Source organism: Ziziphus jujuba, chromosome 6 (assembly GCF_031755915.1).
Source record: "Ziziphus jujuba cultivar Dongzao chromosome 6, ASM3175591v1".
In the NCBI taxonomy this organism is placed as follows: Eukaryota; Viridiplantae; Streptophyta; class Magnoliopsida; order Rosales; family Rhamnaceae; genus Ziziphus; species Ziziphus jujuba.
In genome coordinates, this window is record NC_083384.1 from 30,304,546 (window position 1) to 30,330,910 (window position 26,365).

General features: G+C 34.2%; 1 protein-coding gene across 1 annotated transcript; it reads right to left on the bottom strand.

The window, feature by feature from the left end:
* Positions 1-1,096: 1,096 nt before the first annotated feature.
* On the bottom strand, positions 1,097-24,835 carry LOC132804070 (disease resistance protein RPV1-like). The gene is made up of 9 exons (XM_060817974.1): positions 24,312-24,835; positions 9,977-11,066; positions 9,656-9,810; positions 6,620-6,656; positions 6,407-6,529; positions 5,533-6,258; positions 5,175-5,450; positions 4,845-4,981; positions 1,097-1,235 (listed from the first exon to the last, which is right to left on the bottom strand). Exons 1-9 carry the CDS (start codon positions 24,833-24,835, stop codon positions 1,097-1,099), a joined length of 3,207 nt encoding a protein of 1,068 aa, XP_060673957.1.
* Positions 24,836-26,365: the final 1,530 nt, after the last annotated feature.

The following is a 26,365-nucleotide window of genomic DNA, read 5'->3' on the forward strand; positions in this document are numbered from 1 at the left end:
ACCAGAGAGTTTTCAGGAAGCTAATCCCCATCAAGACAGAGAAAAATGGGTGCATGCAATGCAAGATGAGATGGAATCTTGGCAGAAGAACCATACTTATAAATTGGTTGAGCTTTCAAAGGAAAAGAAGGCACTAAGGAATAAATGGGTGTTCAAGCTCAAGAAAGATGGCAATGGATGTGTGGTGAAGCACAAAGCCCGATTGGTCGTCAAAGGTTTCCTTCAGAAGAAAGGAATTGATTTGATGAGATTTTCTCACTAGTGGAGAAAATGACTTCGATACGAGTTATTGTTGGTTTAATAACCTATCTAGATCTAGAGTTTGAGTAGATGGATTTAAAAATAGCATTCCTTCATGGTGATCTACATAAGGAGATTTTTATGGAACAACAAGAAGGTTTTGAGGTTTCAGGCAAAGAGAACATCATTTGCAAGCAAAATAAAAGCTTGTGTTGCCTAAAGTAAGCATCTCGACAGTGTTACAAAAAGTTTGACCCTTTTATATAAGAAGACCGATGCAGATCAGTGTGTTCATATTCAGAGATTTCCAAATGGAAACTTAATTGCACTTTTGCTATATGTTGATGACATGTTGATCGTTGGATAAGATGAAATGAAAATTAGTCAACTAAAGAAGGAACTTTCCAAGTCATTTGATATGAAGGACTTGGGACCAGCTCAACAGATTTTAGGAATGCAAATAGTCTGAGATAGGAAGAATCACACGTTATGGCTATCTCAGGAGAAGTACATCGAAAGAGTAATAAAGAGATTCGGCGTGAATAAGGCCAAATCAGTTAGCATTCCATTAGCAAACCATTTTAAGTTGAGTAAGAGATCATACCCTTTATCTAAAGTAAAGATAAAGGAGATGGCTTCATAGCCTTATTCTTCAAAGGTGAGAAGTCTGATGTATGCAATGGTGTCTACCAGAGTAGACATTGCTCATGCAATTGGTACCGTGAGCCGATTTCTTTCAAATCCTAGAAAGGAACACTAGGAAGCAGTCAAGTGAATTCTCAGGTATCTTAAGGGTATCCAAAGTATGCTTATGTTGTGGGAGAGGTAATCCTAGAAAATCTACTTCATGTTATATTTACACTTTTACTGGAGGAGCTATGTCACGGCAGTCAATATTGCAAAAGTCTGTAGCTTTATCCATGACAGAAGCAGAGTACACTGCTACAGCGGAAGCCCGTAAGGACATGATGTAGTTAAAGCGTTTACTCCATAAACTGGGCATCAAGTAGAATGACTATAAGATACATTGTGACAACTAGAGTGCTATGGATTTGAGCAAGAATTCAATGTATCATTTTCGAACAAAGCATATTGATATCCGCTATCATTGGATACACGATGTGACTGAGCATAAATTATTTAGATTTGTGAAGATTCATACAAAGGAGAATCCAGCAGATATGTTTACGAAAGTCGTCATGCCAAAAAAGTTGAAGCTGTGTATAGACAAATTTGGTTTAGATGGGGGGTGACCATCAAGTTTTTTGAAATGCTTAAAAAGGCTGGCCGATTAGGGTTTTCAACCCTAGAAAGCATTATAAATAGATGTTTAAATTCAGTCTTGTATCACATAACACACGTTACAGACAACGCAGTTTTTGGAGACCTTAAGAGAGAGTTTTAGAGAAGTTTTTTTATGTATAAATTTCATAGTAAATAATACAATTTTTCTTATCAATTTTTGTGCTTTTACCTCTCTTTATTTTTCTGTATTGGTTTTGTGCGTTTTTCATGATCAAAGGATCACAACGAAGAAAACCAAGTTCAGAGAGTGATAAAACAAAAGATATCTGCAAATTAAAGCTTCCTTAGTGAAGAATGGTAGATAAGGAATGATCAATATTGATAACATGACTATATAAAACTTGTTGAACAAAAACATATAACAATGAGTCAGTGGTCAATGCCCTCCGTCTATCGGCTCCTTTTTTTTTTTGGGATGAAAAGTCTACTAAAGGCTCCTCAAACTTAATTTTTCCTTTCACCTCATCATTTTCATAAGCTTCTTAATTTGGTTAATTTTAAGTCTTCATAAGGTTTCAAAGACAAGATTAATTAGTTACGCAACAAGTTTTTGATTTACCAAACGAAATGATCACTAATCTCAAAAAGTATAAAAACTCTGGAAAAAAAAAAAAAAAGAATCAAACTATGTAAGCTAGCTAACAAAAAAGACAATTAACAATACCTAGCTATCATTAAGATGACTTTAGTTACCTTGTTTTGATTTGGAAAAAGAAAAAAAAGAAATATATATATATATATATATAAAGAAAATGTATTAACACACAAGACAGACATTTTTTTTTTTTTCTTTATGTACAAGTTGCCCTTCCCTAAGTCATCTGTCATATTCATGTCAATTCTTCGGTAAAAATAAATATATATATATATATATATATTCGTTTTCAGTAATTATATATGCATTAGTTTTGTTATATACCATTGAGGGTGGTAGAATATGGTGAAACTTGAAAATTGTGATTCGAGTTTTCCGTTATTATTGGATGTTCCCACCACATGGAAATCATGGATGGTCCCACCACATAATAGCATCCCACCAGATGGCCTTTAGCCTAATGTTTATAATGTTAGCAAGATATATATATATATATATATATATATTTTCAACTAATAATTTTGTTGTAGATTGTGGGTCGTTAGCAAGATATATATATATATATATATTTTTTTTTTTTTCAGTTAATAATTTTGTTGTAGGTTGTGGGTCGTTAGCAAGATATATATATATATATATATTTTTTTTTTTTCAGTTAATAATTTTGTTGTAGGTTGTGGGTGTTTTTATTTTTGTATTTTTATTTAATATAGCTTGTGTTTATCTACCTCAATTATAAATTTGGTAGTTGGAGGGTTATAACGTCCTTTCTCGTTGCTTTTTTTCATTTTTTTATTTATTATTTTTTTTTTTGAGTCATATGATGCGTGATCTGACATTGGTAAACCATGAAATGAAATTACTAGGCTGTTTCTTTTTAATTTACATTGCTTTTTAAAATGATGACGATTGAAGGCTAGAGTTTAAATTAATCAATTTAAAAATCAGACACATCTAGCTGAAGAACTATCAATTAATTAAGAGTTAGAAACCTTTGCAGAAACACATTTTAACACGTCATTTTCATGCAAAAACCAAAGATTTTAACTTTATATAACTTGTCTCATTAAGCAGGATCACTAGATTATCTATAAGAAGATCAGATAATACATTTTTAACTCAAGCATATATATATATATAGATATTCAAAAAAAAAAAAAGAAAGAACAAAAAACTCGTGCATATATAAGTATTGACGCGTCACTCAACGCTCTTTAAGAAACAGAATATTCCTAAGTGTACAAAAGATTGAAATTTAAAAACCAAAAGTTCCGAAAAGAATAATCAGCCATCAAAATGCAAAAACTTTCTTATCAAAAATAAAAATAAAAAATTGTAAAAACTTTATAATTGAAAAGGATAGATGCTATAAAAAAAATTTTAAAAAAAGGACCAGAAATACATAAAGTAAAATAAAAAAGAATAAAAAATAAATTAAAACTATTTCTGACTAATGACAGATGCACTGCTCAGCTCATGGACTTTTGCAGATAATGATAGAACGATATAAATTAATCAAATTAATTTGCAAAGAAAAGAAACTGTTTAAATTGATTTACCTAAGCTATAAAAAATATGCTTGATAGTCTTCGAATTAGTCCAAGGATTTTCTTCTTCCTCATAGGTCAGAGCAAACAGCTTCTCAATAAAAGTTAACTGGTTTCATAATCTTCAGATTAACTGAGTAATTCAAGTATATGTAAGAACAAAAAGAAAATCAATGGAAGTTTAAAAGCCTAGGACAATTCTCAAGCCCACCTATCCAATTTCACACTATATATACAAAAATGTCGTTTCTTAGATTCAATTCACGGTCAAAGCATATTAGTTTAAATCAGTACAAACTTTATAGAGAAAATACTTGAGAGTGTTCGTACATATTAGTGACTACGGACAGATACACTGCTTAAAGTTAAAGCAAGCATGCAATATTGTAATTAAAATCAAGAACATGTCAAGACTTCCCACTTCATGTATTTTATAGACTAATGCCAGAACCATTCATTTGAAGCTACGTGCCGTAGTGTCTGCAGAGCTCACATACATAATCTTCAAGGTCTGAAAATAAAGAACATGCCAAATGGTGATAAACAATATTCATCAATATATACTGCGGCAGCAAATACGAAAATCTACCTTGTTTCGTATGTATAGATACTGCAAAACTAGATGAGAAACTAATATACCAGCAGATCTCAACAAACAAAATGTCAGAACATAAGCTAAAATAAAGGCACAGATTTTTATACTGGTTCAGCTCTCAAGATGAGAACTCACATCCAGTTCTGATAATGTGGCAAAATTCCACTATGAAAACAAGCTATTACAAGATCAGTTCCAGATTACAAACACAATCCCTCTCTGTCTTCTTCTTCACAGAACAAACCCACATAGACCATGAGTTTTCGTAGAAACCACCCCGAAAAGTACCTAAAACTCTCTCTTTCCCTCTCTCTCTCTTCTGTCTCCACCAACAACCCCCCCCCCCTCTCTCTTCCCGTACATGAAAAATCCTCAATTAATTCATTTTGAACAAAAGAAAAAATTTTCCTCTAGCGATTACCTTGCAATTTGTAAACTTGTTACTTTATATATAAATACAACCAAAATTCTGCAAAATGCAAGTTGCAAAAGAGAGTATATTAACTCCTACAAATACAAATTAACTTGCCAAAAAAAAAAGAAAAATGTACGTGCGATTCACCTTATAAACAGTCCCATAACGTTGAGTTTCTTAAAATGTGGTTCATCATCGTCTTCTTCCTCAAGAGAATCAATAGCTTCACTTCCACTTGATTCACAACCTTCAATGAGGCGTCTAAGTTTTTGCATATAACGTCTCTAAGTCTCAAATGTATAGAAACCGAACCCCAAACTTCTTAATCTTGGCAGGTTCGTGTCCTCTATAACCAAGGTATTTAAACCGGATACGGAGAGAGACCTCAGTCCAACAACTAGGTGGCCAAGTTATTCCAAACATTTCTTCTAGCCTCGGTTTTGTTTCATACCACATGAGCACGTGATCTGAACTGACCTTCCTATGCTCAAGATGTTGGAACCTAAAAAAACCATACTCACTAAAACAACAGAAGGTTTTGGAATTGGATTTCCAATGAAATTCAAGTGATATACATTTGCAATTTATATTCTGATGAAGAACAATGCAGCAAGCGAAAGCCAAGAAGTTGTCATAATTCCGATTTGGAGGAAGAACAATATTATCGATTGAAGTCCCACAAGTTTGATGGTTGAACAACTCTGGAATTTCATCTCCCGGATAGAAAAAATACACTGATCTAGCAACTAGGGCCTGTTTCATGAACGGGAAATTAATCAACTTTCTCAAAAATTATAAACCATGTCACCAAAGGAAGAGAAATAGACATACATACAGTTGATCCAAAGTGCAAACGATGAAGAATATGAATTAATGCCTCATCAGCAAGCATGTTGCGTGTGTTCTGATTCAATTTTCCACAACCGTAAAATTCAAAGTAATCAGGACATGAACGTGGTTTTTTTGCAAGGGGATCCGCTTCCAGGAATGGTGAAACACTCCTAATATTAGAAATGTTCTCCAGTGATGTGCAGTGACATGCAGACACACTTAAATATTGAGATGGAACCTCTGGCAAAGATTTCAATCTCTGACAATAATCCACGCACAAGGTGTTCAAAGATGGTGGAATGGGAGGCAATTTTTCAATTTTTGAACAGTCGAAGAGCGATATCAGCCTAAGGTTCCTTAATTTACATAGACCATTGGAAAGAAACTCAAGGTCCTTGCATTCATCCATAAGTACAACTTCAAGGGAAACTAGATTTTCAATCGACTCTGGCAACTCTCTAATCCCACTCAGACTTAGATAAAGTGTTATTAACCGTACCATAGGCTCCAAGATTTCTGGAAACCCTTTCAGTTTCTTACAACCACATAGACGTAATGATTCAACAGATTTCAAATGACAAATGCTTGTTGGAAGACTTTTAAGTCTTTTACAAAACTTCAAATCTAATTTAACAAGACCCGACCCAATTGATGGGGGCACAGTTTCTATTGCCGTCTCATTCAAACCTAAATATCTTAAATTGGGTGCAAACTTTTGAGAAATGTGAGCCTGAGATGAGTAGAGACATAAATTGCTCGTAAAATTTTGGATCCAACTTTTAGATAATCCTTCTGTTCTCTTGAACATCTCTGAGTTTGAAGCAGCCATTCAAATTTAGATAAGTAAGCTTGTCAAGATTTTGAAGACATGAACAAACTTGAACCAAGCTTGTACAGCCTTCAAGATTTATCCTTTCCAGATTAGGAGCCTGTGTCAAATCTAGTAGTTGAGTAAGGAACTCAGAATAACTAAGATCCATCCTTTTTAACACCGGAAGAGACTGTAAAACAAAGGAGAAAAGGGGGTTAATTATTACTTCATATATGCATGCACTTTAACATCTTAATCAATATAACTAAATTAAGCATACCATAACTTTGCGACTATTCCAAAGCTTTTCAACATGGCTGCCATGAAGTACAAGTTCAACAAGATTCTCAGGAATAAATTTTGACGGCAACGATTTTGATGGGTATGAGTCCCATTGTAAAAACCGTAACTTAGAAGAAAGATAAGAGTGAAAAGCTTGAGTGTCAGGACCCGTCCAAAACTCCTCACCGGAACCCTAGACAAGCCCTGATCCTAGGGAAACCCTACCGGACCCTCCAATGGAAAGTCTGGCAGAACCTTCCCTAAGGGTTGGACTTACCACAAATTTCCTGCACTGAAAATACACTTCTATATTCATCCCCTTATTCCTCCCACAATACTACAAATTGATTCCACAATTTTACAGCACTTCACAGGAATAACAGTAATCTAGTGCATAAATAATACATAAGTGTCCAGAAAAGTATACAGAGCTTCGTGAAGTACTATTAAGCAGAGAATACAACAAGGATAAAAGAAATATTACAATTGAAATGAACGAATACAAAGGTACTTCTCGAACTAAGACAACAATGAAGATTTAGTTCGCTCCGAAAGAACGTCACCACCCCTTGCACCTAAGGGAACGGAACTTAAAAACGTGAGATGCTAATCATCTCAGTGAGTGACCCTATCTACTGAACACTTTGAATATTAATAATATAACAAATAAGAGAATTTAATTTAATACCGACAATTAAATAGATAAATAAATAATAAACAATTGAAAGTAATAATTTCTCTCAAAACCCTCACTATTCACTCCGTTGGAAATGTTCCCTTTTTAAAACATTTTCACAAAACCCGATATTCGTATTTTCCGAAAACCAAGGGATCAGATAATTTAATAAACAATAAATAAATACCCCAAATATAAATAAAATGTAATAAAATATGATAAATAATTTTGAACACTTTGGGGTTTGAAATTTCCATCCAAAAATTTATACTTGACACACCACACCATATACCAGTTATGCCCTCCGACACCCAACGTCCCGAGCACCGACTGGCGGGAGATTAAGAGAGAAACTTGCATACGGCACTTCAGCGTCCTGATAGTACCGCTGCTGAAACCGTCATCCCGGCCAAGGAGGGGGGCGGTTGTGGCCAATATCAAATTTGCCTGCCCTCGGTCCAATGGCAACTCACGGGAGACATAATAACTTGCGCGCTAACCACATATACACCGGAACACCAATACTCTATGAGTGCGTCTAAAATAATTATTAAATTAATTATTACCGTACCGATTTTCCAAAAACTACCGTGGAAAATATACCAGTTTTCAAATTTACCATCCCACATATTTTTCTTTAACATACCCGGTACGAAACCATCGATAACAATATAAAAATAATTTTTCTCATAACACGAGGTCCAACAAATAATATTCCACGGGCATAATTATAAAATTTAAACCACCAATTAAACAAATATTGTCCTTAAAATATTTAAACCAATTATGCCCAAAAATAATATAAAAATCCAAACACAATTCATTAATGAAAATATCTTGCTCATGTGTAATAAATATAATTAAATCACAATAAAATAATAATCGAGAATTTCTTAATAACCCAAAATTCCGTTTAGCATCAATGGGTAAATATTTATATATAAAATAATATTTTTTTCAAAATTATATTTAAATTCCACCACATGAGCATAATTCCAGATATCAATTAAATACCAATTAAATATAATTAATTACCCCAAAATATTTTTAAAGGTGGGTCACTCACCTTAAGCACGTATATCAGCCAAGATCCTTCATATGATCAACTCCACTACCCACACACGTGCACCTAAAACATCCACAGTACACCAACCAAATATATTAATATTTTAATCGGGTAACTCCCAAATGGGTACCCGGGGAGCGAATGCAAACGACATCTAAAATTGACGAGTAATATACCGAATCGAAGCTTGAGTGACGAGGATCACGGATCCGGTCTTACTTCCCGGAGATCGGACCCGAGGTGGCCGGAATCTTGCCGGAAAACTTTTGGGATTCAACTCTTCAATTCTTCCAAACCATCGCCAGTTGGAGGAAAAGGACGCCAGATTTGGATTTAGGAGGTCGGAATTAGTGGAGAGGGACAGGAGACGGGACTGGGTACTCACCGGAACAGGGAGTTCTCCGGCAAGCCGTCACGGTCACCGGCAACCGTAGCAGCTGGCGGCGCATGCGGCGATCGATGGCCGTGATTTTTGGAGGTTTTGTAGCTTGAAGGGAGAGGGTTCCAACGGTACCAGCGATGACAAGAACAGAGGCGGGAATGTGGAGATCTCGGCGGTAGAAGGATTCAGCGCCACTGCCGGAAAAAGCCTTGATCCGGGCTCGTTGTCGGTCGGTTGGCCGTGAAATTTTGGGGTTCGACCGGGAATGAGGAGGCACTCCCTTTTGGCCAGCGCCTGTAGCAAGAATCAGTCAGAAAATTTGACAACTCCGGCGGCCGGTCGTTTCTCTCTCTCCTCTCTCTCTCTCCTCTCTCTCTTTCTCTCTCCTCCCCATCGTTTTTGCCAAATAAAAGCCACCGTGGGTGAGACTGTTCACCCACGTGGACCAATCAGGTGCCAACACGTGGCATTACTGTGCACTTAAGCTAGATATAATAAAATATTATGGTATCCGGCGAACTTCACACGTCCATAACTTTTTAACCAGATGTCCAATTTAAGCATGCCGCTAGTCTATGAACTCGTATCGAAGAGTACTTTACAACCATACAAAAATCAAAAAAAAATTATACAACGATAAAAAGTCAACTCCCAACACCTCTTGGACAATTTGCACCTCGATTTGTTTTGCCCATAACTCTCAAACCGTAGCTTCGTTTTGGACGTGCTACTAGTCTACGAACTCGGGGCATCATGCACTTCGCCACGGTACCATGGTCAACTAGAAATTTCAACTGGAACAAAAAGTAAACTTTTGACCCACTCGGTCAATGGTCGACCTCGGTCAACGTATACGAATTCCGATGTGGTTTGGGACGGGGTGTTACATTGAGGAATGGACAGTTTTAACTTGTGGATCCACTCATTTTTGGTAGTATCATCATGACCATAAGAAACTTTGAGAATTCGTAGGTTGCGCATATTTGAGAAGGCTCCATGACCCATTATAACATTTTTTTTAATTTCAGACATGTCCAATGATATGACTTCAACTGCTGCGGTTCCCTGGCATTTAAGATGCACATCAATGTTATAATAAATAGGATAAAATTAAGGGAAATTTGTTAAGAACTTGTTGGTTTATATGGACCTAATTTTGTTTGTTTGAAATGGTTTTGGAAGAAGAAATTCTATCACTTTTATAAGAAATCAATAATTCATTTATACTTACTGTACAATTTTCCAATACATCACAAACTTCCACAGCATTGCACAACCTACTGTGATTACCAGGTTCTTTATCTTCATCACATACAATTGCCGGACCCATTTGGCGTAGCAAATCATGCATCCATAGCATCCATAGCAAATCATGCATCCATAGTTCTATTTCCACAGTGGAATTACCGCCACCTAATATTCTTTCTACATGGCCTCTTGTAAAAAAGGAATTAAATAAGCAAGCAGTGTCAAGAAATATTTCCTTGGTCCCTTTATCTAACCCGTTGTAACTAACTTTCAACACTTTTTCAATTTCCGAATCTTGAACCCTTTTTAGCTTCTTCAGTGCACTTTCCCAATCTATTTGACTTCTACAGCAAAGGAAAGAGCCCAAGACCTTAAAAGCTAGTGGGTTCCCATCAGCATATCTTATTACCTCTAAAACCATTTCATCATCAATGGTTGGAGAGTTTTCACGAAATGCATGCAATCGGAAGAGCTCAAGAGATTCAATGACATTTAAGCTCTTAACCTGGTAAATACTATCGGCTGCTATCCTAAGCACTTGCTTATCTCTAGTTGTAACAATGATTCTACATCCAGGAGCAAGTTCACAACATCCTTCAACTAAAACATTTAATTGGATTGAGCTATCCACATCATCCAAAACAATAAGTACCTTTTTACGTCGAAGTCTCTGAAAAATAATAGAAGGTAAAGCTTCAAGTGGGGTATCCATCTTTTGAATAGTTTTGTCATTCAATAAACAACATATAAGATTCTTTCTCAGATGATCTAATCCTCCAGGTACTTTAATTTTTTCTCTAACATCTTCAAGGAAATAGCAACCTTCAAATAATTGAGAATTTGATAATTTTTGAAATACAACTTTGGCAAGGGTAGTCTTTCCAATACCTGCCATGCCCCAGATACCTATAATTCGAACATCTTTTGAGTCAATGGATAATATCCTTTCAATTTTCTTTATATTTTCTTTGATTCCAATGAGCCCTTTGAAATAATGCTCATCTGATGATTGATATTGCAACAATCTTTCCAAAATATTTTTGACGATTTCTTGAACTAACTCACTCTCACCCCTAGAAAAATGAAGCATTACAGTTGTAAGAAAAATAGTACTCACCAAGTCTTAATATAAAAGCAAAATGTTTAAATTTTACTACGCTGTTCACCATATTCAATTTTTAAATCCTATATTTATTGAGGTTGTTACCAATTAAAAATAAAAATAATATTATTTATTGACGATTTTTTATTATTATTATATTAGTTCACTGTCTTATTGTTTTAATATGGAATTTATAAATTAATCTTTTGAATCAATCATGTGGCAAAATATACCTAATGATAGTGCTTTTCATATTTTTTTTGGTAAAGGGAACTTAAACACAAGAATGCTATGAATTCAGCTTTATGTTTGGTATAGCTTTGTTATTCAAAAAGTTCTACTTGAGAGTCAAAAGTAATTTTTCCCCCAAAAAAAAAAAAAAAAAAAGATAAGCATTTGACTACAGTTATCAATTACTTATTGACACAAAAAGTAGAATTTTTAAACAATTTTAGAAAAGCCAACTGTCAGAACTCATCCAAAATTCCTTATCAGAACCTAAATTAACTGCGACTAGGAAACTCTACTAAACCGTCCTACAGAAAATTCAATAACATTATCCCTAAGGATTAAGCGTGCCCCAAAAATTTCCTGCACAAAAAACACTCCGCTATCACACTACCTTATTCTTACCACCTTACTACAAAATATTTCCATAAAGTATAGTACTTCAGTAATAAAGCATAAGAATACAATTGCTGCAAATAAAATTAATAAAAACAAATACCTTTAGGATTCATGTCCACTCACATCACCTACTTAATACAATCCTATACTTCTATACTATTTTATAAATACACCAAGTGCATAAATGTAGATAGAATGGTAATAAAACAACAACTACAATAACAGTAATAATAATAATAATAATAATAATAATAATAATAATAATAATAATAATGGTAATAATATTAGTAGAACTTATCTGAGGACTATCATACTTGTCCAAAGGCTATCATATGTATTCAAAGGCTATCATATTTGCTTGATGAGATGTATACGATAAGTATGCAATTGATATGAGTTATGATAATAATAACAGTAACAAATTTATAACTAAACAATAATAACAATAATAATAATAAATAATAATTATAACTACGGTAATAATTAACATTTAAGCAATGACAAATAATAATAATAGCAAATGATAATAAAAAAAAATGATAACAAGTAGTAATAATAATAATTTTAACAACAAATAATGATATTAATAGAGAATTATAATCATAAATAGTTAAAATAAAATAAATTATAATAGAATAAAATTTTAAAATTTATAAATATTTTACGTGATTCGTACATTTAGATTTGCAACAGAGATATGCTCGATATACCATATAACATGCTAATATACAGTCTCTTGATATCATCTATCGCAATTATACCACTACTAATACAGTCTGGGATGGTTGTCTATAATGGTCATCCAATCTACTGATCTCGTAGGCAATAGAGTCACAAGACGAAGTTATTCATGGGCTGAATCGAGTCATTATCCCATACGATGTGATACATAAGGACATATATGTATACATGAAAATACACGTGATGTACCATAAAATATAGCAATGGTGTCAAATAGTACTGGACATCCCAATGACTATTCTGACAGGGAGGTTAAACAGAAAAGCCTGCGATTAGTCACCTTAGCATCCCATGGTGCTGATTGCTAATAATTTACTATGGCTAAACCAGTCGTCCTTCGACTAAGGAGAAAATGGTTGATGCTCACTAGGCAAATATACTTGTCAATTCTCAAGCTCATAATTCCCAAATGATAGCCATATATGCATGCACGATAATCCATAATAATCAATCATCCTACGATCGAAGAGGAAGATGATTGATGCTCGCTACGCAAATATATTTGCATATTCTCTCTTACCATAGCTCACAAAGGATGACTATATATATAACTTGTGCGCTAATCCATATAATAACCAGTTATCTCTCGGCTAAAGAAAATGGCAGCTGATACTCATTTTGCAAAGTAGTTACCAATCTTTTGGTCCATGGCTCCTATAGGATGACCGTAATATAATAACAAATTATCTTGCGGTCAAGAAAGGAGATGATTGATGCTCATTATACGAAGTACTTGTCAATTCCCAAGTCCATGACTCCTACAGGATGACCATAATATAATAACTAGTTATATATAATAACTAATCATCTTGCGGTCAAGGAAGGGGCGACTGCTACTTGATGTGTGAAATACTTGTCAACGAAGGAGGCTGTGTGATATACTTGTTAAGAAGAAGGCAACTGATCCTTACTGTGCGAAATATTTACCAGCCCTCGGGTCCATAGCTCTCATAAGATAACCATAATATAACAACCAATCATCCTGCAATTAAAGAGGAGGGCCGCTGATGCTAGCTGTGCAAATATATTTACCAACCCTCATATCCATGGCTCGCACAAGGTGATCACACATACTATGCGCTAAACCATAAATACAATACAGAATACCAGTACATCTAAAAATTATAAAATTGTATAATATCATAAATATCAAAATTTGATAAAATACGACCAAATTTATACATTTCACTAAATCTATACATTTCCATATTTCCTTTTAAACAACTGCATAAATGCAACAATTTTATAAAATTAATTACTTCTACAACAATTTCAATTTCACCATTATTCAAATACACAAATATATTTTTATATATTAAAAATGAATATCTTTTTTAAATTTTTAAAATTAATTTATGAAAAATCATATTAAATCACATGAAATTTCACACAAAAATAAACACACACAAATATATTTTATTTTGTATAATAAATTTAATAAGAGGATATACCAATAAATCTCACCATAATTTGGCATAATAATTTCTTTATAACCATAAACATAATTCTATGCAACAAATATATTTAAATCACATAAATTCTACACAATCAAATTAAATAACAATTTTCTTCAATTTTAAAACATACATAATATTTTTTCAAAATTTCCAATAACACAAATATATATATATACACAACTATATCTATACAAGCATATGTATCCATCTACATACATTTATATATATTTGTACACATATCTATATAGTTATATACATATAAACGTAATCTTTTTAATAAGAATATACATGCTCATATACATATTTATACAAATATATATATATATGTATAAATAATGTATGTTCATATACACTCATATATACAGAGACGTAATCACATATATTCACACACATACATAGGTGTTCATGTATATAAGGAAATTCTATGGTGCAGATAGTTCACACCGTGTTATGATGCAAACCTAAGTATTGACAACGATTTTTAAAAAACCATCATCTATACTCATCTTTGTATGATAATATTAACAACGATTTCTTCAAAAGCTATCGTTAATACTGAAGTTTGGATAATAAAAATGTGTAGACATCCGTACCATAGAAGAACTCCATATTTATACATATAAATATTTATATACTCAAATATAGAGTTCGTTTATGGTGCAGACATCTTTACTTTTTTATCATGTGGACCTCAATATTAACGATGATTTTTTAAGAAACCATCATCAATACTATCACATAAAGAAGAATATTGAGGATGGTGTTTTTCAAAAACCATTGTCAATATTGAGATTAACATGCAGACCATCTACACTGTAAAATTTCCTCTTAAATATTTATATATATATAAAGGCTATAATCCAGATGTCTAGATGAGTAGAAAAAGGATTAAAAACATGCTTTTTTTTTAGTGGCCGTTGGATGGGTATGGACGGCCAAGATTAGAAAATTTTTTTACCTTCCATTTCCTCTTCACCCACCCCTCTTCCACCACATTCGACACCACCTCTTTTTCGGTCAAGATTAGAAAATTTTTTTCCCTCCCATTTCCTTCCTCTGCCACCCCATTCGACACCACCTGCCACCATCTTCTCTCCCATTTCGACAGTCATCGGCTACTGTGAGCCCAACTAGACATACCCACATATCCAATCAGGCTATAGATTCAATTGTATTAAAAAAAAAAAAAAGAAAAAGGTTGCAAATTCTGAAAATTTATATTTACAACTTATAATTATGATATTTTTCTAATAGCTTATAATATTTTATATTTATCATAAGTATATAAATTCTCAATTTTATTTTGGATGAGTAATAGTTATGAACTTTAATAATGGTTGTGAAGCGAAATGGGTGTTGGCTAAAATGACCAATTGAAAGCGAACCAAAACCCATAACTGACACCATGATCATGAGAGAAGAAATGAAACTGTTAGTTGGTGCTATTGAGTGAGTGTGGGACATTGTGAGAAATGTTTTACAGAAGGAGCAGTTCCTTAACTAGGAATTATTGTAAAAGAGTGGTTAGGTGGTCATCTTCTATGCTACCTCTCTCTTGCCTCTCCAAGAGGGAAAAGAGACTATTGCACACATAGCCAAAAAATTAGACCTTTGTATCTAGATTTCAAATCTGTTTCTGGGTTTCTTAGATTTAGGCTCTCATTTAGTTTTTCTTCTTGGATTTTCCTTTTTCCTTTTTCTTTTTTACCAATTATTTTTATGGGAATTAGCTTAGTGGAAGAATAGAAAGAGCAAAAAATGTCTGTGAAGAGCAGAGGATGGGGGTAGGAGAGATAGCCACGATGAATATTATAACAAGGAAGTGGACTCTTTTGCTATGCGTAGGCAAGTACTGTGCTGGAATGTTCTTCACAAACAGGTATCTACCTTCGATGGGTTTCTTTTGCTTATTTTAAATTTGAAACTTATTTGTTGCTTAGTGGTTCGGTTTAGAGTACATTACGCATTTTAGCAAAGTGGGTATCAAAAAATTTTCAAAATTAGTAAACATAGATATATGGGTATGGCCGATTGGGCTCATAATGGCTGATGGCTTCCAAAAATGGAAGAGAAGAAGGTGGCAGATGGGGTCAAATGGGGTGGAAGAGGATGGAAATGGTAGGTAAAAATTTTTTTTCTAATCTTGACTGTCCCATACCCATCCAATGGCCAAAAAACAAAAAAAAGGCATGTTTTAATCCCTTTTTCTACCCATCTGGATATCCGAATTATAACCCCCTTTATATATATATATATATATATGCATCTATTCACATATCAAAGGAGTGCACATATATATTTATGCATGTATATATATATATATACAAAAATATGCATTTGCAAATATACATGCACATATCTATACATAAACATATACATACATATACAATTTGATATAATTATCACATTAAATACAAAATTTATTCAAAAATAGCAACTTTTCAAATATACCACCATAATTCACAGACAAAGTACCAATAGAAAACTAATGAGATGAAGAACACGCCACTGACCTCTGCTGAGCTCAACACTGCTAATGTTGGCCAGAAAATAATCGAACTGTTTCAACCAAACTTCCTTCCAATGTATCTTACAAACAATTTGGAATTTGAATGAATGGAGGCCATTTTTAATAATACAGGTTCAAAAACTAGGGGGAAAGACTGATCTTATGGTTGGAGACCACCAGAAAACTAGCCAACAAGAGAAATATCAACTGAGTAAGGAACCAATCTTATGGCCAGATGTCAGGACCCGTCCAGAATTCCTCCCCGGAACCCTAGACAAGCCCTGATCCCAAGGAAATACCACCGAACCTTCCAATGGAAAATCCGGCAGCACCTCCCCTAAGGGTAGGACTAACCAAAAATTTTCTGCACTGAAAACACACTTCTATATTCATCCCCTTATTCCTCCCACATTACTACAAGTTGATTCCACAAATTTACAGCACTTCAAATTAACAACAGTAATCCAGTGCATAATTAATACACAAGTGTCCAATGCAGTATACAGAGCATTATGAAGTACTACTAAGTATAGAATACAACATGGATGAAAGAAATATTACAATTTCAATAAATGAAGAATAGGGTACTTCTCGAACTAAGACAGTGATGAAGATCAAGTCCGCTCCGGATGAATACCGACAAACCTGGTACCTAAAGGAACGGAATTTAAAAATATGAGATGCTAATCATCTCAGTGAGTGACCCTATCTACTATACAATTATAATACCACGATAATTAAGTAGATAAATAATAATTAATTGAAAGTAATAATTTCTCTCAAAACCCTTACAATTCTCTCGGTTGGAAAAGTTCCCCTTTTAAAACATTTTCACAAAACCCTTTACTCGTAATCCCCGAAAACCAATGCATCAATTTATTCAACTAAATATCCAATAAAATATAATAAGTCAAGCATCCAAAATTTATAATTAAAAGAAATTAATTTATGAATAATTAAGTAAAGGGAAAAATTAAACCAATTTAAAGTCCCTATTCAAATAAATACCAAAAACAGTATTAATTATATTCTTAATTCCAATACAATTTCAAAATATTTATTTTAAAATCCCAGTTCTGAAAATCACTTGATGCACCCACTATATACCAGTGGCGCCAACAGTACCCAGCATCCCAAGGTACCGCCAGACAGGAGCTTATAGAGAGAAACCAGCATACGGTCGCGTGGCGTCCCACTGCGCCACTGCAAACAGGTGTCCCGGCCATAGAGGGGCGGCCTACCCTCATCCGATGGCAAACACAGGACAACCCCATAAAATCACCTGCGCGCTACTCACACCCACCTGCGGGCTAATCACATCCGTGTGCACACTAACTATATCACATATAAACAGAACACCACTACGTGTATGGTGCATCTAAAAATCATAAATCAATACATCTCAAAATTTCAAATTTTCCATAAATATACCGGGTTTATTCCATCCAATTAAACCCGTAAATTCTCCACAATTTCTTTATAATCAACATTATAAATTCCATGATTTTCAAATCCACCAACTCCCAAATCCACCAATTTAAATATTCAAATTCCTCCAATAGCATAAATATTTTTTTGAAATATAATAAATTGAATCACATAATATTCCATGGGCATACTTATAAAAATTGAAGTCACCAACATAAACAAATATTTTCCTTAAGATATTTGAAAATCAAATCATGCCCCAAATAATGTTAAAACCACAAGAATTTCATATATAATTGAATTCCAAAATTCTCAATACCATAAAATAATTTTCACATGGCATAAATTTACATAGTGCATATTTTCTTTAATCAAAATAAATCCACCAATAATTTCCACAATAATTAATTAAATATTTGACACATAGAATATAAATTTCAAATATTCAATTCACACCAAATATTCACAAATTTAATTCCCGAAATTAATTTGAAGGTGGGTCACTCACCTTAAGCACGTATCTCAATCAAGATCCTCCGCAGGATCGACTCCACTACTCGCACATGCACCTAAAACATCCACAATACACCAAACTACAAATATTAATATTTTAATCGGGTAACTCCCAAATGGGTACCCGAAGAGCGAACACCAAACAACAACTAAAGTTGATGAGCAATATACCGAATCGAAGCTTGAGCGACGAGGATTACAAATCCGGTCTCACTGCCCGGAGATCGGGCCCGTGGTGGCCGGAATCTCACCGGAAAGCTTTCGGGATTCAACTCTTCGATCCTCTCAATCCGTTGCGAATTGGCAGAAAAGGACCCCGGATTTGGATTCAGGGGGTCAGAATCAGTGAAGAGGGACCGGCGGTGCAACTGGGTACTCGCCGGAACAGTGACTTCCGGCGAGCCGCCGCGGTCACCGGCAACCGTCGCCGGTGGAAGTGCGTGCGGTGGCCGTTGGCTAAGATTTTTGGCAGTTTTGTAGATCAAGGGGAGAGGGTTCCAACGGGACCGGCGGTGAGGCAAATGGAGGCCGGACGGCGAAGAAATCAGGGTTTGAAGGTTTTCGGTGCCTCGCCGGAAAACGCTCCGATCATGGTGCGTCGGAGGTCCGGTGGCCGTGAAATTTGGTGGGCTGGCCGAAAATGAGGAGGTGGTGAGGGGTGGCTGGCGGGGTCAAACGGCGGTGGCCGGCGGTGGAGGGGAAAATCACCGTTGAGCTTCGCCGGCTCGATCTGGGCACGTCCGGCGGCCGACGGTCATGAAATTTTGGGGTTTGGCCGGAAATGGGGAGAGGCTTCCGTCTGGCCGGTGCATGTAGCAAGAATCGGCCGGAAAACTTGTCAATTTTGGCGGCCGATCGTCTCTCTATCTCTCTCTCTCTCTCCCCTCTCTTTCTTTCTCTCTCGTCCCCAAGATTTTTGTCAAATAAAAGCCACCGTGGGTGATACTATTCACCCATGTGGACCAATCAGGTGCCGACACATGGCGTTACTGTGCACTTAAGCCAGATATAATAAAATATTATGGTATCCGGCAAACTTCAAACGTCCATAACTTTTTAACCAGATGTCCGATTAAAGCGTGCCGCTAGTCTATGAACTCGTATCGACGAGTACTTTACATCCATACAAAAGTCAAAGCAAAATTATACAATGACAAAAAGTCAACTCCCGGCACCTTCTGGACAGTTTGCACCTCTGCTTGTTTTGCCCATAACTTTCAAACCGTAGCTCCGTTTTTGACCTGCTACTAGTCTACGAACTCGGGGCATCATGCCCTTCGCCACGATACCCTGGTCAACTCGAAATTTCAACTGGAACAAAAAGTCAACTTTTGACCCGCTCGGTCAACGGTCAATCTCGGTCAACATGCATGAATTCCGATGTGGTTTGGGACTGGGTGTTACACCAGAGGCCTCCAAAAAATCAACCAACAAGAGAAACACTGGTCGTCGGTGCTAGACCATCGATCTGGATGCATTCGCTGACCAAATGGTCAAAATTGGATAGTGGAGGTCCCTCAGTCGTGGGTGACCACACTTCCCAATGTATGTTGCCATCCGACAGCCAAAGTATGGCCAACAGCCATTCAACGGAGAAGAGAGAGAGAGAGAGAGAGAGAGAGAGAGGAGCTATTTTCTACCCTTATGGGAGGAGAGAAAGGGGAGGAAAAAGACAGAAAAAGAAATACAAAAGAAAAAATAAGTTTTTTATTCAAAAATAATTTGTGACCCTCTTTCATCGTGACACATGGCATCTATTCAAACATGACAAATAGCATCTTCCAAGTGGTGACATGTAGTACAAATGAAAGACTTTTTCAAATGTTTTATTATCTAGTAAAATTAATCCCTGAAAAAATAGATACAATTTTACAGACCCATAACTTTTCAACCATAAATTCAAATTAAACATGCCACCAATTTACAGACTCATATCGACAAACATTATCATATGGTATATAAATCAACATCAACATCCATATAGATAAAAAATCAACTTGGACTTACCGAGTAGTCCGAATTGCATTTTGTTTTAATCATAATTTTCCAATCTTAGCTCAGATTTTAATTATTGCTAGTCTACGAACTCGTATCGATAGGTATCTCGCCACAGTAACTTGGTCAATACAAAATTACTCTCATATTAAAAAATTAACTGTAGAACCCATTTGATCAACTTTGATCAAACTTGATCAAAAATTCAAATTTCAAATATTTTCTCAGATCAGATACTGCACCAAATTTTAAGCTTCTTAAAAAAGCTTTGCTCTTATCTTTTGCAAAAACTTTCTCACTTACCATAATTAACAAAAAAAGATTTTTTTGTTTTTCAATAAAAGCACTCCTCACCATATTTTCCTTTAAATCCTAAACATTTTATATATATATATATATATTTAAAGAACTATACATAAGCTAAAATCTAAGTAATAAAATTAAAATAATATAATTTATAAGCAATAATATTTGCCACATTAATCTTTGTAAACGTTTTATGGTTATTAAATAACATTACTTATATAAAAAAATATTTGATGTTTAATAAAAATAAATATTGTACACATATAAGTAATAACCAACATTACTTATATTAAAAAATAGTTGATGTATAATAAAAAGATATAGTCATGAAAGGCTCTACAGATAAAAATTCTACTTAAATAAACTATACCAAAGGAATAATTATGTCAAAAATATAGTTCATGATGGCACATTCCATTGTTTTGCAAGAAATGGAAAAGTTAAAACATAAGAATATTAGGAGCTCTTTTAAACATTTAAAAGAGTATCAAATTCCATTTAGACTTTTTTGGTTTAGTTTTAATTACGTTAGAATTGATATTTTTTGAAAAATTGTCGCTAACCTCCAATACCTAATTTCTATTTTTATCAAAACCTGTTTATTAATTATTTTTTACTAGTTAATTTTAATAGTTAAACGCCAAAATAATATTTTTACAATGTTATTTAATCATACAATATTGATTTTTGTTAACAAACAAAAACACACGCACACACAAAAACACAAAAGAACTATCTTCTCATTAAGAAGTTAGGTTTGTTTTGATAAATATAAAAAATTAAATAGAGATTAGTAATAATGTTTTAAAAGTATAGAATCTAAGTATAATTAAGAAAAGAAACCTAATGGATCTAAATGAAAGTTGCCTTTAAAAAAGTGATTTTTTAAAAACAAGAATTACAATATATTTTAAATATTATTGGTAGTTTTACTAATAGTCCAAGTCTATAAAAAATAAAAATAAAAAATAAAAAAAATTCTAGGTTGCATATATAATAATTTTTAAGTCTGGTTTAAGGACATCCATAGCTCTCTGACATTATTCGTGATAATATATGTGTTATGCTGGTGTTGATTTATACCTAATATTCTTTACACTTCAAATTTTTTTAAAAAATCTTCATTTATGCTTTTTTTTTTTTAAAAATATCAAAAGTGACTAATTTATCTTTTTCATCAGTTTTACTAGTTAATTTTAACAACTAAAAATTAAAAAATTAAAAATTAATATTTTATGATAAAATAACATTTTAAAAATTCAATTATTACATTTAATTGTTAAAATTAACTAATAAAAATTGAGCCACTTCTGATATTTTTAAACTGAGTCATTTTAAAAATCATAATTTTTCAAAAGCATATATCTAGGTGACATTATGATAAATCTGAAGACATGTAAATAAAAATTTACCTTTAATTTAATAAAATTTTCTCATTTTATTTTTCAATATATATATATATATACTTGGTTTTGGCCCATTTGCTTTGTGTGACAGTCCGCACCTTTGGAATGGCTTAGTGGTATTTCGTAAATATTTGAAAGTTAGGATCTTCAATCCCGGACCGTAGAAATCTTTTAAGAACTAGGATAGTGCATGTCAAATGGCGGGCCAAGATATGAAGGTTTACTAGAGAAAACCCCATTATGATTCATCGCACAAAGTGATATTTACAACTGCCAGAAAGGAAATGGCTAAATAAGCTCTTTAGGGGGGGGGAGGTGGTCCATGTCTGGCTCTCCACGGCCCCTGGCTCCAGCTTCGAGCTTAGGCTAAGCGAGCCTCCCATGGGCGATGGCAAACTATGGGGCGGGCATTAAGTGCCACCTGTGCCAAAGGCTGAGTGTAGCATTCGCTATGTTGTTTACTATCAGCTATGCCAAAGACACAAATAGGCCTTTGTTACAAGGTTGTGGCAAATGTGCCATTGAGCAGAGGCTCAGGTTCTGCCTCGCTCAAGAGGGTCAGAAACTAAGTAGTCACGGACGGGGCAACACTGTGCCGTCGGGTGGTATTTGTATGTGGGCTTTTGATCTTGTATTGCGATCTTAGGTGGTATGTTGGCACGATGCTGGCGTGCATGCCTCAGGGTTATATGTTATTGGGGATGTGCATGGACCAAGGGCCGAATGGAAAGCTGGATTACTGGCTAGATCTTGGCACAAGATGGAGCTATAGGCTACCGAGTGGGCGTGAGGCCATCGGGCTAGCTTGTTAAACGACATGAGCCTTGATGACTATAAGAACCTATAGATGGGACGAGCATCTTGGCTAATAGCTTTGATGCCGGGAAGCGATCATAGTCGCCTATGTGCGTGATTCGTGAGAGTAGTTCTCGTTAGTGAACCTCAGGGGTGTGCGATTGGTATCAGATGGGTCGATATATGAACTCAGATAGTAAAAAAGCTAGCCTTGACTAGAGAGTCTTAACACCGCAGATGAACTCAGATGGTCTATTTCCGCTGTTTAAAATGTAAGACCGTGACACTTTGCACGTGTGTTGATGTGTAATAGTGTTAGTCTTGTATATATGTGTCTATCTATACATCTCCAAAAACAGTTACTTTATATAGATATTAAAACATTTGATCCACAAGTTAAAAGGGTTTGATATTATTTGTAATCTTAAAAAAAAAAAATTAAAGCCACATACATTTTATTTATTAGTGTTAATTAATCAATATAATTTTCAACAAATAATATAAAATAATATATCATAATTCTTTTAAAACTTCCATTAACACATATACATCTAATAAAAATAATTACTTTAAAAATTTTATATTGAGTTATTAATCAAAATTTTGATTTTAAAATATTTATTTATTGACCCACATTGCATTCCAATTAATTTTTAAAATCAATTGCTAATACTATAGAGGAATAAAATCAAAATTAGGAATAATGATATTGAAATATTAATTTTATTAGAAAGTAATGAAAATATATTATAATATCAAAATTTAGATTAAAAAAAATTATAACTTATTAGTTCCTATTTAAAAAAAAAAAAACTTTTTAGTTGTTGTTCGTGTAATAGATGCTACTGAGAGGTCATATCTAGCATCACAAGTCAACGGTAAAAAAGGAAGTTATCGCACAGTTAAAGTACCAATGACAATCAAAACCATATTAGGAATCTGTATCTGATTTAGCAAATTATCATTATATCCTTGGCAAACTATCTTAAAAGGAAAATGACAAAAAAGGATAGATTTAGGTATTTCAATTATAAACGACAACATTCTCAAAGTGAATAAATTTAAAAAAAATCCAAAACAAAACAAAATGCAAAACGCACAAGGTGCAGTCGTTTTTAACCACGTTGAATGGTGAAAAAGACCAAAACTCATCGACGCTCCCCATGTATAGTATAGACAAAGGACATATATATATATGGAAATTCTACGGTGAGGACAGTCCGCATGAGAATCGCAGTATTAGTAACGGTTTTTCATAGTATTAATGACAGTTTTTTAGAAAATCGTCACCAATACTATGAAAAACCGTCACCAATACTGTGATCCGCATGAGGACCGTCCGCACCATAGATGGACTGTATATATATATATATATGTTGTGCCTTATTATCAGGCGGATCCCATTTTGCACTACTTATTGATAATAATAAATTAATTACCTGAAAGTCGTCGAATTCAATCCACTTAGATTAGACGCTTCTGTCAGTGCAACCCTCCATTGATGCACCTTCTCCATTCCATCTTTAAAACGTTCTTCAAGTTCAACAATTGCAAGTTTATAACTCCCCTTCTGTTTTCGCACGTCCGATGGGTCTATCTCATAAAAGATTGGAATGACAACACTCTGCTCATTTCTTTTCTTGCATTCAAGAATTTCCACCAGCTCATTCAAACACCATGTCGATGAAGCATAATTTTCAGAGAAAATGATAACCAAGATTTTGGAATTCTGGATAGCTTGGCCAAGTGTGGGTGAAATTTCATCACCGACCTGAAGTTCATGATCATCCATGAAAGTTGAGATGTACTTTGCAGATAAAGCAGAATCAAGATGGCTGAAAAATTTATTGCGGGTGTCTTCACCTCTGAAACTGAGAAACACATTATATTTTTTTTGAACCTCATGCTTTTGTTGAGGAGAAATTGGCAGAAAAAGAGGAGAAGAAGAAGAAGAAGAAGCCATGTTTACAAATTAAAGTTTACTTAGTGAAGAATAGTGTAGATACAGAGCTAAATATGGTGAAAATTTTATAAAGTAGATCCAAAAAATATTGACCAGGACTAACTTATAACAATAAGTCAACAGTCAATGCCCATTTGCGTGTGTATGTGAATATCAAAGTACTTGTCTAAACCTTGAAAAAGAGAATTCCTATCCTCACTATTTATTATATTTATATTACAGCCCTAGCAATCTTACCATAAAACATATAAAAAGAAGCTTCCTGGAAGTTGCATAGGGAGATATAGATAAGAATTACACATAAGTAATTATCACATGGGTTCTTCTGGATAATTCCTGGAGTTAGTATTAGGTTGAGGCGCATGTGCTCTTCTATTGGGCTTTGCCTCTCATCTACTTATTGGTATTCTTATTTGGGCTTTTATTATATTGGCTAACATTGTCCAGCTATGAAGGGCTCCACAAGCTGGCAGAGAGGGGGGAAAAAGAAAAACCAAAAAAAAAAAAAAAAAACTGAGACTTAAATTTCCTCTCATCTAATTATTTTTCATAATATTTTAACTTTGGCTAATTAACTTCCCATAAGGTTCCAAATAGGAGATTAGTTGCACAACCCTGTTGAAGGAACAAAATTAGAAAGAAAATAGCTCCAAGCTGACCCACATGTCATTCTTGGGTGCTTGTTGATGATAATGATATTAATAAGCACAGCGAATCTGTGATATCGCCCAAATAGGTATTCCAATGCCAGGATCAGGAAAAAGACAAGAGAAAGAGAGAATACCACACCATTCATTCAGGCCAAAAGAAAATACAAATAAACATTATCTTTTTCCAGTATCATTTCAAATGAAATAAAATGAGCTTTTATTTTGAAATTATCCTATAATTTGCAAACTTAGCATACAAATTCATAAAATTATAATACCTCAAAAATGAAGAATACTAACTTGTAAAAATAAATTTTTGATTTTAAATTGATTTACCTTAGCAGTCATAGAATATGATTGATTTTCTGCAAAGTAATCTTTAGGATATTATGTTAGTGTCTTTAGCATCCAGTTGCTATGCATCTTCACCATTCACACCAACTAAACTCCACATGTTTGTTTGCAATCGTAATCCACTGGAGTAGGGACATCACATAACCCTGAATTTCTATGAATAAATGGTAGGATGTGATTCATCATGAAAGCCAGAGGGACCAAATTGATCACTTCCGCTTCCACTTGGTTCAGAACAATATTCATGATCAAAGCGTTGACTCTTTTTCTTACTTTGAATAGTTCCTGCATTAAACCTCTCTACATCTTCCTTGTCTACGAACCAAACCCCGCACTTCTTTATCTCGCAATATTCACTCCCCAAGTTGAAATTTTCCTTAACGCTATAGTCATAGAACGAATGCCAAACATGCAAAGACGCTGCAACAACTATTAAGTCGCAACGACAACGTCAATGACCATTTTGAGACATACATAATGAACATGTGATCTAAAAATTTGTTTGCCGAAACGAACATACTTGACT

Bases quoted from the DNA above. Each gene is read 5' to 3' on its own strand.
- LOC132804070 (XM_060817974.1), bottom strand. From the start codon at position 24,835: ATGGCTTCTTCTTCTTCTTCTTCTCCTCTTTTTCTGCCAATTTCTCCT. The intron at 6,530-6,619 runs GTATGCTTAATT...TTTGTTTTACAG, and splicing joins GGAATAGTCGCAAAGTTATG to TCTCTTCCGGTGTTAAAAAG. The intron at 1,236-4,844 runs GTGAATCGCACG...CTTGATGCCCAG, and splicing joins GTTATGGGACTGTTTATAAG to TTTATGGAGTAAACGCTTTA.